At 38.0% G+C, this 14,254-nt stretch overlaps 1 protein-coding gene across 8 annotated transcripts in view; it reads right to left on the bottom strand.

The window, feature by feature from the left end:
- Positions 1–452: 452 nt before the first annotated feature.
- Positions 453–14,254, bottom strand: part of LOC131071965 (CMP-sialic acid transporter 4) — a 51,155-nt gene continuing 37,353 nt past the window's right edge. For 7 of the 8 annotated variants that reach the window (XM_059221077.1, XM_059221084.1, XM_059221087.1 and 4 more), the window contains 8 exons: positions 2,958–3,029; positions 2,303–2,351; positions 2,123–2,164; positions 1,691–1,812; positions 1,387–1,446; positions 1,217–1,265; positions 1,034–1,128; positions 453–896 (listed from right to left, as the gene is read on the bottom strand). In XM_059221077.1, coding sequence (XP_059077060.1) covers positions 845–896; positions 1,034–1,128; positions 1,217–1,265; positions 1,387–1,446; positions 1,691–1,812; positions 2,123–2,164; positions 2,303–2,351; positions 2,958–3,029 — 541 coding nt within the window. In that variant the 3' untranslated portion in view covers positions 453–844. Of the gene's footprint in view, positions 897–1,033; positions 1,129–1,216; positions 1,266–1,386; positions 1,447–1,690; positions 1,813–2,122; positions 2,165–2,302; positions 2,352–2,957; positions 3,030–14,254 lie in introns of those variants that run through there. The other variant, XM_059221091.1, reaches the window with a different exon arrangement.

Raw genomic sequence — 14,254 nt, 5'->3', positions numbered from 1 at the left:
CTTTTTTTCTCCAAGGTGCACAAGTTCCTCTTTTAATACTTGCAAATTCAATTTCCTTGTTACCCATGTTTTGTTTCATAGTGACAATCATAGCTCGTGTGAGTATAGTTTCAGATTAGACACCATTTTGCTAAATTTAAACGTTCTAAATTTGATCTATATTAGCATACATGCATTAAGAAAGAAAACCTTAGTTTACTTACTTTTACTAATTTAAGGTTTCATTTTCATTCTTTCACAGGTACAATAATTTTGCATATGATTTCTAGAATTATCAAAATTGAAATTGTATGATTAGCAATTTTAGTTATAAAAGAAAACTCAAAAAATCTACTATGCTGATGTTTATGCAAAATTGTTTAACAGAACGAATGTTTCAAATATATTAATGGATCTACATATGCACAATTAAAATATTTTGCAGGGATGATACTAGTACGAGGCCCTTAAACTACCCAGAAACAAGTAAATTGAATCAGATAATATTAAGTAAATTACATGTACAGGGCCCAAATAATTTTAAGACTCTCGTCAATTAGCCATATTTGATATAAATATCAACTCAATGACTATGAACCTCATCTGCTCAGGGCAGGTTGGTATCCTTTTGTTTCTTTAAATGTGACTTAAATAACAAAGTAATAACTAAAATGCTAAATGGGTACACCATCCTTGAATCAAAAAGGAACAAAGCTCAACTTCTTTGGTACATTATGATATTGGAACTCCATCCAGAGTAGTTCCGAATTAAGAGTTACCCTCACTAGCAAGATAACCTTAAAGAAAGATCATTTTGCTAACTCTCGAAAATGTTTATCCCTTGACTTCACTCAACAGTTGGATATTACCTTGGTGCCTTTCCCTTAGAATGCAAATAAACTGATACTGACACAACCCTGCAAAGAAGCTTATCATTAAACTTTTTCTTTTTTAAAAGCAAGGACCAATTTATACTGCCTAAAGGACAAATTATAATAAGTGTAGAGCAGCCTTAATCAATGGAAAGCTAAAAAACCTTAAATGTGTTACTTACATTGAACCAAGGACAAAAGGAAGAGTCAAGTGAAACCTAAAAAGAATCATTGATATAAATGCTGTAAGAAGCATTGCAACGGAAGTGGAGTAAACCTGTAAAAATTAGGGGGATGTTAGATACAGTATCAGAAGGCAGTAGTATGCGCAAATACTAATAAGTTGAATGTAATAGCAAATGTACCTTGACAATATTATCTGCATATTTCATTACCATAGATACTGCAATCCCACTGCAGAGAAGTGATATAAGATCAAATGTAATCATATAACCGAGGAAACAAAAACAAATTATTTTGTTAAACACCCCTCCTGACAAATGTAACATGCAAGAAACACAGAAAAATGATGTACCTAAGAGCATGGTTGATAATCATGCATATTGTGATGAGTGAATAACCATGGAAAAATCCCCTGAAAAACATCCAATGTTACTTCATATGAGATATGATTATATTTGTGTAAATGGTACTGTTGATCCTCCAAAGAATGCAGAAGAAAAGGGTATATGGTTTGTGACAATAGAACTGGCATTATTCCAGTTGATATCTACAACAGATCCATATTCCATAGAAAGAAAAGCATTTAATTTAAATATAAACATATTCACAAAGTTCTATGACATTAATGAAGTCAAGTGCACAAGACACTGCCATACTTGTTCATAATATCGTCATGATCCTGTGTAAGCATAGCTCCAACATTGAAAATCATGCCAAAGATATACAGCCAGAAATTCTGCACATTGATATTCCTTGAAGGTCGCTTTTTAATGATCAGCTGATAGAATACAAGAAGTGATAATGGTCATGTTAACATGTTCTCTCAAAAGAAACTTTCATCAAGAAGTTCAAATCTATGGACCTAATTCAAATTCCAAGGAGAAAAACAGTTATAATAGACTTATCATACTGAGCGTATGTTAGAAACAAATATACTTTATAATGACTTGCATGTTTCTAAATCTATAAGCAACCAACCAAACATGCAATGCTTAGTCAAATTAATAGACAAACATTATAGTAAAGTGGACTATTATTTTTGTCTATACAACGACATAAAAATAGCCAGTAGAAGGTTTGCCCTATACCTCAGTGTAAACACCAGCAAAGCCACTCAATAGTGCCATCACCTGCAACAACCATAGTCATGTAATGTTAAACATAAAATAATTCCACTGTATATAGCAAAATGCAACCAAGCTTGAGATGCTTCCATTATCCTTGAGATCCAAGGATGGTTAAAACTCCAAATAAATTAATTAGCTTACAATAGCCATAATCCAGCCCTGAAGCGGGGTCTGTAAAACACGATCAGAACTGCACCAAGATATTATGCTGTTAGAAATAATGCAATTGAAGCTTCTAAATAAATAGTGTGCAATAAACTATCGGTAGTGCTACTCAACATTTCAAGTCTTTGTCTAGTTTTTCTAAAGTGCTTAAAAAAAAAGATTTTGTTTGCACGATCCATTTTAGAGCACTGCTACTTGAGTATGAAATGAAGATAATGCTTAAACCATCTCAAAATCGTACAACTTGCCATTATAATACACAAGAACCAAAGAAAATGTGTAAACCATCTTGAAATATTACAACTCACAATCACAATATACAAGAACAAATACACCCACAACAAATATTTACATTAAAAATTAAAATGGGTGAGGAGCAAAAATGAATTTTGTGACTTGAAAAGATGAAAAAATGTCACACGAAAAAGGAGTGCAAAAAACTAAATTGTAGATAGGGCAGACTGAGTGGCTATGAATCCATCTTATTGTATAGTACTCAAAATTGGAAAAGTCCCAAAGGGATACAATCTAGTAAATGAGAAACACGTGTATAAATGTAAGAAGCACTCCCAAATAATTATCATTGTACAATTCAAATCAAACCTCAAAACATAAGAAGACATTAACTTACGACGAAGTTAGCTCTGCGGTTGTGCATCCAATACATAATAGAATATAAGCTGACCATTGAATCTCTGTTAATCTGCAACAAATAGATAATTTAGCAACAAACAAGCATTAAAAAAATCCACGGCAGAGAATTCATCATATTATACCCTCAATGATGCCTCTGAATCATAGTTTTTACAATTTAAAAATCTAGTTGCATATACAGTTACTATTAATTCTGTAAATGTTAACAAACAGAGTGAATCTCCTACTGCTCTACAATCAAGAAAATGTTATGTTGGCAATTATTTATTTGACGATTCTAAATTTGCATATACACTGTCTGGAGAGAAAATTAACAAGATATATCTAACTAAAAGTCATTAAATAGATATCTACCTTTATTGCTCTGTATCCCCTCACAAAATGAAATAAAGTCATTATATAGATATATTAATATATTTGTGAAACAAAGAAAATAGAATGGGTTGCAAAATCAGTGTTTGCATAACAAAGGCATGAAGGCCAGAAAAGTACTACGCTGTCAAAAGAAATAAGTGACATGTGGTTACTCTCCTTGATATGATGAGAATTACTTAGAAATAAAAGAATATAAACATGATGCAAAAACAGTATTGAGTGGGAGAATATCAAGGTATCCAGAGACCAAAATACCAAACATAACATTTAATTGTAGTCGGTATTTCTTCAAGTTTCTGCATAGGGGGATGGGTTTCTTAAGATGGTGTTGATGTGTCTTTTGTACACGACCAAACACAAAATAAAATACCTAAAGGTACCTTATCCTCTCTTGAACAAAGTTTCCTGACTGCTGAAGATTTCGCTGAAGGATCAATCGAGGCAACTCCAACCTTAAATCATCAACAAGAAGACTTTAAAATAAAGTTCGCTTAAAATCCTTCCCAGGGACAGGCCCTATAAGAATTTCGCCATACACCCTTTGGAAGGGTCAGGAGCGAATTTTGCATTTTGCCCAATTTAGACCTCTTTTCATCATAATCTCACAACTAGCCCTTTGCCTGGCTCAAACAAGGTGAAAAAATAGGAACTTCAAAGGATTTCGCCCTGGACCCTTTGGAAGGGTCAAGAGCGAAATTTGCATTTTAGGACAAATTCCATCATGTCTCTACTCCAAAATGCCTTCCAAGGCAAGCATACGCTATCCTTCTCCTCACCAAAGGCTAGGAATCCACAACTTGACCTTCATCATGGGCAAACTAGGTGATTTTGGGAATTTCGCTCTGGAACCTTTGGAAGGGTGAGGAGCGAAATTCAAGTTTTAGGTCTCAATTCTTTATTTCCTTCACTTCAATTCATCTTGCAGGGCAAAGTAACATCATTTCAAACTCAACCACGCCTTATGACTCAAAGTCCTGACTTGACACAAGGAGGAAATAGGTAGTTTGAAGAATTTCGCTCTGGACCCTTTGGAAGGGTCAAGAGCGAAATTCATGTTTTGCTTGCCATCCTTCATCAAGGTCCATCTTTTTCACTTTCTATACTTGGACTCTCATCCTTGGATCCCTCTCCCATGCTTGCAACATTTTGCTTGACCTCAAAATGACTAGAAAAAAGAATTTCGCTAGAAATCATGGCCAGGTACAAGACCTATAATGAATTTCGCCCTAGACCCTTTGGAAGGGTTAGGAGCGAATTTCTTCCTCTGGCCCAAAATCATCAGTTTTGGAGACAACAATCCATTCAAGGGCAATCTCAAGGGCTTCTATCATCTTTGTCTAGGCCTGGCTTGGCACAAATATGAAAGGAATAGGTAGATTTTAGAATTTCGCTCTAGACCCTTTGGAAGGGTTAGGAGCGAAATTCACTATTTTGCTCAATTCCTTCAAATTCCTGCATCACTAGCAACTCAAAGTCATTCTTAGGGACATCTCCTTCTTGAATTTACCTTAGCCCACACTTGATCTAGCACAAAGTTGAGAGAAAAGAGAGGTTTTGAGAAAATTCGCTCTGGACCCTTTGGAAGGGTCCGGAGCAAATTTCTCATTCTTGACTTGGTTCTTCATCCTTTCAATCTCATTCTTCATTACAAGACAAAATTTCATCATTTTCAACCAAGGAACAAAGTTTTTAAGCCCAAGCAAGGTTAAAAAATAGGTTTGTAAGGAATTTCGCTCTGGACCCTTTGGAAGGGTCAGGAGCAAAATTCATTTTCTAGGCTAAACTTCTTCACATTCTTACATCCCAACACTTCAAAACTAGAATGTAGGTCCAAACAACGAAGGAAATGAGGTTTATGGGAAATTTCCCTTTGGACCCTTTGGAAGGGTCAGGAGCGAAATTTCCATTCTTGGACAAAATCTTCACTTTTCAATGCTTTCAATCATCCCCCAAGGCAAGAACACATCAATCTACCTTCCGACATGCCTTAGAGACCAACACTTTAGCCAAAATTAGGAAGGAAATGAGGGTTATGAGGATTTTCGCTCTGGACCCTTTGGAAGGGTGAGGAGCGAAAATCTTGATTTATCCAATTCTCTCTCAAACTTGATCAATTTCAAGGTCCTTTCAAACTCTATTCATCATTTTAGGCAAGATAGAAGGTCAAATGGGAGATTTCGCTCTATACCCTTTGGAAGGGTTAGGAGCGAAATTTCCATTCTAGGTTGATTTTCACCATTTTGTAGTCTTAAACCTCCTCTCCAAGGCAAACATGCATCCAAGTCTCCTCAACTATGCCTCAAAATCCAAAACTTGGCCATATGAAAGAGCAAAATAGAGGAAAAGGTGAATTTAACTCTGGACCCTTTGGAAGGGTCAGGGGCGAAATTCATGCTTTAGACAAAATCCACACTTTCAAACACCTCAAATCACTTCCTAAGGCAAGAATATGTCAATTTGCCCTTACCATGCCCAAGGAATCAAGGTTTCCAGTGCAAACAAGGAGAAAAAAGGTGTCTAGGGAGAATTTCGCTCTGGACCCTTTGGAAGGGTCAGGAGCAAAATTCACATTTAGGCTCAAATCTTGACTTCATTCCTCACATTTCTCCATCCAAACAAGTGTTTTGCCCTCAATAATGCCTAGGAATGAGTTAGTTCTAAGTTTGGGTCAAACTAGAACGTCTTATGGAGAATTTCGCTCTAGACCCTTTGGAAGGGTCAGGAGCGAAATTTGACATTTTGGTCTCTCCGTCAGAATTCATGTATGGAATATAACATTTAAGTATAAGAAGGAAATGTCACTTATACTTTAAGTTATATTCCATATATACTGTCAGGATATTTGAGAGTGGTTTCGGACCTCCAGGAGTTATAATGCAAAATCTAGTTTTTGGAGGATTCTTCAGTTTTCCAAACTTAGTCAAATTTCAGGATCAGGAAGACATTCCAGACTTAGCCAAATTTCAGGGCATTTGAAGATCAGGATGACATTCCAGACTTCATCACTCACCAACTTGACCTAGCTCAGACCTTCAAGGATGATACTCACTCACCAAGCAAGACACAATTAGCAACAAGAGAGAAACCAGGTCCTAAGGAAGACTCTCAAAGAAACCCTAATTCTAGGGCCCCATGGACTCACCCTGGCTCAAGCAAAGCTTGCCATCCTAGTGATCACTCTGGCAACACTCAACATGCAAAGGCTGACAAACCAACCCTAAAAGACCTAGAAGGCAAAAAGTAGGGGTCCCCATTTGCAATGGGGCGATGTGTGAATATATCACAACAGATGGCAAAGAGAATTTCTAATTTTTTGGGGATGATGGGGGTTGGCTATACAGAATTTCGTTCAACCTTTAAACTTTCTACAGCTAAAAAACCTCATAGGGCTAACAACAATTCTACAACACCCATGGCAAATACATGAAATAATGTCGTTGCTGCCGAAGGAGACTCCCGCGGTTAGGGCTTCCTAGAGAGTGCAGGGTAGATCTTCAGCTGCGATTTAGAGGACTAAGGTGGGGGTTTGTGTGTCTGGTGCAAGCAGATCCCCACAATGGATGGGTAATTCTGTCAAAGGTGGTTGGTTTGTACAGTATGGGCGGGAGTCGGAGGGGGGAAATGTCTATTCTGGTGGATGCGGTTTTCCCCCTTTCAACCACGGGTTGTCAAAACGAAACCACAACCCTGATGTGGGTGAGTGTTCAAAACGAGCAAAGGGGACATGGGCGGATAGATGTAAGCAGAGTGTGTCGGCAAAGTCTACCTGGAATATGGCGAGGCAAGGGTTTTATGGAGTTGCAGAGCGGAGTTTTAAAGGTGATGCTATGGATGGTGGCAAGGCAAATTCACTCTGTTTCGGGCAAAACCCTGCTAGAGCAATAACGGTTACACTAGATGGAAGGTTTAAAAGGTTTTGGCCAAGCCTTAGGGATCTATATAAATGGATGTCAGAAATCTGGGGTCCCATTTTCGAAGGGGATGTTCAAATCTATCCAGGTGTCCGAGGATTTTTCGTGGTAGTCTTTGACAATGAGCAAGAAAAGAACAAGATTCTATGTGACTACCAGTGGAGCTGGATGGACAAGCACTTGCTAATACTAAAGCCTTAGTACCCAGCTTTCAACCCTGCTACAGAATCGTTTGACAAAGTTCTGATCTGGATAAGGTTGCCAAATTTGCCATTTCAATTTTAGTTTGAATCTTGCTTTGAGGCCATAGGTAATTCATTGGGAAGATTTTTTTCTGGTGGATGAGGGTTCTTCAAATTTTCTTCCACTACTTATGCTTTTTTATTAGTTGAAATGGACATGACTAGAGTTTTTCCTGAGGAGATCTCGTTGAAAACGACTAACGGTTGTTGGCTGCAACCTGTTGATTACAAAGGGATTCCTTTTAGATGTCGTAGATGCTTCCAAACAGGGCACATTGCAGTCCAATGCTCCAAGTGTAGACTGGACAAGCTTGCTTCATGGTGGCACAAGGTCTCTCCACATCATTATTTGGTGGAGAAAGTTGTTGAAGGTCAAAACGGTTCCCCAACATCAGGAGATGGTGCTGTGGAAAAGCAGCAGGGAATGGTTCTTGAACTCACAAAGGTTGGTTCACAGAGTTCGGTTTAGAGGGTAAGGTCTTCTGATGGGGCATCTAAGGAGGTGGTGTTGAATTGTGAAGCGCAAGAGGAAGGGTGGACAATAGTGAAGGGGAAAAGGGTCAAGAGAGGTAAACTAAGTAATGTTTTGTTGACCTGTTTATAGGTCATTGCACTATGGTGCTTTGTTATTTGTGGGGAGGTAGCTCCCTGGTTGTAGCCCCAACTGGTTTGGGCCAGGTTTTAAACCCGATATCTTAATATTAAAAACAATCTATCACTGATCAAAAAAAAATTCTACAACACCCATGATGGTGAAAGGGTTGTCTTCAACTATTCTGCAACATATAAACAGGAAACTCTTGAGATTCTAAAGATAATTCATGAAAAAAAGAAAAAACGTGCCCAAAAAGTGAGGATTTCCATTGTCTTCTGGATAAACTAGCAAAACAAGTTTATTTCTAAACACTTTCAGAGAATAGTAATTGATACAAATAATACGATTTCCTTTATTTATTAATACAACATGTTTGGATATTCCTGCAGAGAATAGACAGTAAAGGGGAATCCTTCAATAAAAATAAGGCCGCCAAGAATCAGTAAACATAAGATACGGTTCTGTGTTGAAACAATTCTCCTACTGCAAGTCTATAGACAGTTTCAAGACTGGCTTTAATGACAAGAAATGAACAAGGAGGTACAAATCACATTTCCAAAGAAATTATGAACGAATTATTAGGTTCAAGGTCATAGTCAAAACATCCCCAACATGTCATATGGACGTTAGGGCTGGGGTCCTGTTGACGTGTATTTTGTACACAACCAAACACAGAATAAAATACCTAAAGGGTACCTTATCCTCTCTTGAATAAAGCCTCCGAATGTTGAAGATGTCGCAAAAAGGATCAATCGGGATGACTTCAAGGTTCTTTTCAGCAGGATCTCTACGTGTGGATAAGCTCTCTGTGGTATGATGTGATTTGCTGGAATCACAAGGGGACTTACAATTGATGACTGAACTTTTGATTTGCTTTGAATATTGCTGGAACACAGGATTTTACTAGCTAACTGGACGACAAACAAATGGCAAAAGATGCAAGGTTCAGGAAATCTACTCTACTACCTAGAATGCGAGAAGATGGATGAATGACTAGGTGGATTCCTACTAGCTGGGTCTCACCATCAGGCTTGATCAATTCAACACCAACTCAGTGCGATCTTCTAAGGGATGCTTCCAATATGTTCAAATCGTACACCATCTGACAATGATCACCATTCAAGATAATGCATGAACAATGGACGTGTAACAACTTAAGATTAAGCTCATTTCATTCCAGTTGACCACACGAGGCATCCTTACAATCAGTAAGAGGCTAGTGGTATGGATTAAACGGATTCCACACAGGTGCATTCAACAATCTCTTTCATTCGATCTAATCATCTACCATCTAGAATTGAAGATTCAACAAGAAACCATGCATATTGCAAGAAACGACACACTTCACCATTACTTCAATGAAAATGTAGTTTGTTTACAATCAATGGCAACAATTTCTTGCCTTGTCCTCCTATTCTACTCTAATTGCTATTCTATCAACTGACTAATTTACTATTCTAACTATACACTCCCTACCTTCTAACTCCTATCTAATTATCTAACTGCCTTTACAAAATGAAGAGTCGGAGCTTATATAGTGCCCACAATACAATTCGATGGCTAAGATCAATTTGAGATCAATGGCCAAGATTCAATAATGAAAACCCTAATTAGGGTTTGTTACAACCATTACATAACATTTAATGCTTGACCAATGATAAAATTACATTTTAAGGACACATGTCTTCTCTGAAAAATTCGACCAATGGATAGCTGGGGTAGGTACATAGAAGTTTGTGCCACCTCCCATGAGTTAGGTACATTGAATCTGGACATGCTGAGGTGGACCAACTGGACAAGTGATGACTAGGATGCCACCTCGTCTGACACTTGGTTGATGCCAATTTGATGTTGCTGAGAAGCTAGCTTTAATTAACTCTTCTGAAATTATCTGCTTCTTCAACGAACCCTTGCTCTAACTTCTCTTGTCTTTGATGTGCAGGATGATTGATGTACCTCGCCTTGGAATGCTGGATTGGAAGAGGTCGCCCTTGATGATGTTAGTCCAAGGAAGGTCGTCTTTGTCAATGCTAGACTGGAGGAGGTCGCCCTTATCCTTGCTTGATCGTCTTTGATGAGAACCTGCCGACTTGTAGATCCTCCGGGCTTTGGAGTCGCCATCTTGATACCTAAACAACATTTCACAATTAGTAATATATCTTGAAGTGTAGAAATTAGGATTCAAAAGGAAGATTTAAGATTTTAATTAGGAAACTTCATGATAAATCTTGAGTTATCATTTCCTAATTAACTATGCCAAACTTAGAATTTTCAAAATAAAAGTTCAAAATTCAAATCTTCAACAATGGTGTCAAGATGATTTCGCCATACCTCCTCTTGAGCATTAAACTCTAAGAAATGATGCAAAAATAGATGAATTTCGCTAGGCAAAATGTAGATCAAAGTTCTCCCTTGGATAAAATGCGCCTCCTTTAGCCTTCAAAAGAATCAACTCCACTTCCTTCTAGTCTTCAACACTTGAAATAAATTCGCTCCAAGCAAACCAGATTTCGCACCTCCAATTAGCTCTCCAAATTCGATCTTAAGGCAATGATTGAATGATTTGAATTGTGGAAAAACACCTCCAATATATAGAGCGCTCACCCCTTTGCTCCCTCTAGGCCGACTTGGCAAAAAAGAGGTTAAAAATAAATAAATTTCCAAAAAAGGGGGGGCGACTTGGCAAAATAAGTGAAAATAAGGCCTTGTGCGCTCTATATTTAATTTTAATTTAATAAAAATTAATTTTAAATGCCTTAACAATAAAAGTTCGATTTTTTAAGGCCTAAAATCAATTTATTAAATGCCAAAATTTTAATGTCAATTTAATCTTAATTTTCCACATGCCTCAAAATTAGCAATTTTAGCGGCCTAATGCAATTTGGAGAATATTAATTTTTAAAACAAGGCTTAATGAGATTTCATGAGGATTTCGCTTTGCACCCTCTCTGAGGGTCAGGAGCGACTTTTGATTTTTAGCCTTGAATATTCCACATTTCAACTTGAAAATCTCCTGGAGGGTAAATTGATATCCTGTTAACGTGTTGCACTTCAAATTTGACATTTTTTATGAGGAAAAATAGGTGAAAATGCAAATTTCGCTCTAGACCTTCACTGAGGGTCAAGAGCAATTTTTCATTTTTTGCTCAAGTTTAGCACTTTTCAACCTCCAAAACTTCTTCAAGATGTTTCAACTAGGTCCTTTCATGGAATTGCAAAATTAGCTTTGTCAAATTTTGGGAAAAAGGTGGGTTTTTGAAGTTTCTCACTGTGGGCCTTCAGTGAGGATCCGTAGCGATTTTTTGATTTTGAGCTTGATTTTCCATCATTTTTCATTAAAACTTTGTTCATCATTTGGCAATGTCCTTCCTTAATCCACTCCAACCAAATTCGCTTAGGTGTTGCAAGGTAAAATGAGGTTTTTCAACAATATCACTATGGGCCCTCTTTGAGGGCCCGTAGCGATTTTTCGCTGTGGGCCTTCATTGAGGGTCCGTAGCGATTTTTCAGTTTTTGACCAAAATCATCAAGTTTTAAAGGCAAAATAATATTCATCCTGCTCTTGGAGGTCTTTTCTCCTTGTCCAAACCTTGCCTTAGCACCATTTTGAAGAAAACATGCATTTTTTGAAAATCTCGCTGTGGGCCTTCAGTGAGGGTCCATAGCGATTTTTTGGTTCTAGGCAAATTCCTTCATCTTTTAATCTTGAAATCACCTCCAAGACATAACACATCACGTCCTCCTCCTGTCCAAGCAAGTTTTTTGTCTCAATTCTTCAAACAAAGGAGAGAAAACTGGAAAATCGCTATGGGCCCTCTCTGAGGGTCCGAAGCGATTTTTGTAATTGCCTTCAAAATTTTGATTCTCAACTATTTCTTTTCACTTCAAGACTTTTCAAACATCGTTTCAAGCCCATGCCTAACCTTAGCCTTCCTCAAACTTGGATGAAAAATTCCCATTTTAGGTTTCTCGCTATGGGCCCTCTCTGAGGGTCCGGAGCGATTTCTCGCTGTGGGCCTTCAGTGAGGGTCCGAAGCGATTTTTTGATTTTGGGTTGATTTCTTCTTGTGTTGATCCTCCAAATTATATTCAACGGATAGAACATGCTTTCCTTCATCCCTTCCAATCATAAAATCACTTTGATCTTGCAAAAATAATGCATATTTGAAAATCTTGCTGTGGACCCTGCCTGAGGGTCAGGAGCGATTTTTGCTACCTAGACCAAAATGCTTCACTTTTCATCTAAAAATCACTTTGCCAAGGGAGATGTTACCTTGTTCTTTGCTATGAATAAAAGCTCATGTCCAAGAAAGGTCCAAAAATGTGCACACAAAGAAAATCGTTGTGGGCCCTCTCTGAGGGTCAGGAGCGATTTTTCCTTTCCTGGGCAAAACTCCTTCGATTCATCATCTTTGATCAAGTCTGGATACTTCATTATGCTCATTATGTCCTTCATCATGCTCTTGACCTCTCAAATCGACCAAATAAGGCTAGCAATGACCCTTATAAGATTTCTCGCTGTGGGCCCTCTCTGAGGGTCAGGAGCGATTTTTCTGTTTTCAACAAGGTCCTCCATTATTTCTAGCCAAAACTTCCTCAGGTGGGTGGAGAAGGTCATTTATTTTCCACTTATGATCAAAACTTGGTCTCTTTTCATTGCAAAATGAAGGAAATCAAAATCTCGCTGTGGGCCCTCTCTGAGGGTCAGGAGTGATTTTTGACTTTTTGAACTCTCTGTCAGGATAATTTTATGGAATATAACATTCAAGTATAAGAACTTATACTTTAAGTTATATTCCATATATACTTTCAGGATGTTTGAGAGTGGTTTCAGACCTCCAGGAGCTATATTGCAAAATCTAGTTTTTGGAGGTTTTTCAGTTTCCAGACTTAGCCAAATTTCAGGATCGGGACTTTCAGACTTAGCCAAATTTCAAGATCAGGACTTTCAGACTTCATCACTCACCAACTTGACCTAACTCAAGCAGAACCTGCTATCCAGGTGATCCCCTTGGCGACACTCAAAATGCAAAGGCTAACTGACAAAACCCTAAAAATCCTAGAAAACAAACCCTAGAAAGCAAAAAAGCAGGGGTCCCCATTTGCAATGGGGCGATGTGTGAAAACGTCACAACAGGTCCCCCATTACGGTATGTTCTCTTGAGAAATCACCCATGGTGAGGGGGCATTCTATTTTGCCAAAAAGGGGTCAAAATGTCCCAGCTGAGGGCTGACCTGGATATACTCTAGGAGGAGAGGGATGGTACCGGGACAGAGAGAGATATACTGCAGTTAGCCAGGGATGCATTTGATTTAGCCAGGGAGAGAGGGACAGCAAAGGTGGCAAGGCTACAAAGGGATAGGGAAGATACTCAGAGGGAGAGGGGCGCAGAGAGAGCGTGATGAGGCCCAGAGAGGAGGAGGGGAAGGTGGGGAGTCAGCCTTAGCAGGTATCGTACAGCAGCAGGCCCAAGAGATCATTAGACTATCAGGGGAGGCATCGTGGTAAAGGGCAGTATAGGAGGCTGCAATACAACCAGATAGGAGACAGGTTTATGTACCACCCAATGTATAATGCTTTTTAAACTGCGAACAAAAAACAGTTGTACCGAGTCTGAACAATTATATGTAGCAAAGTAGGATACACAGAGTGTGATCATCTAGTAATAAGCAGCAATAAAAGAACTGGAACAGACAAAATTCATAAATTTATTAGATCCTAGGTATAGGAAATGAAGGAAGAGGTTTCAAAAGAAATAAACTCTACTGTGGAAGACACAAGAAGCTAGCCAAAAAAGATCACAAGATATAGAAAGCAATAAGATATGAGCTGAAAGAAAGAAATTATATTTATGTCTATGAAAGAACAATACCAATTAATGGAGCCCCTAAGCTAAACCACTTGAGAGACTTCCAGAGGGAGAATGTAAAGTAAAAAAAAACACAAAAAATAAAAAGAGAACTACAAACTACAAGAAAAGTTAAGTGTTCAACAAAATAAAGGAAAACTAAAGAGCTATAACATAAATGTGGAATATAATGCAAGCTTCAATACCACTTAGGAGAATATAGAAGAAGAAGAGAATGAAAATATCTATAGCAGCATTATGTTGTCTAGGCTAATATTCTTCAATGCAGGATTTGAAAGAAC

This window comes from Cryptomeria japonica, chromosome 1 (genome assembly GCF_030272615.1).
Source record: "Cryptomeria japonica chromosome 1, Sugi_1.0, whole genome shotgun sequence".
In the NCBI taxonomy this organism is placed as follows: domain Eukaryota; kingdom Viridiplantae; phylum Streptophyta; class Pinopsida; order Cupressales; family Cupressaceae; genus Cryptomeria; species Cryptomeria japonica.
This window is presented reverse-complemented; position numbering and strand designations above follow the sequence as displayed.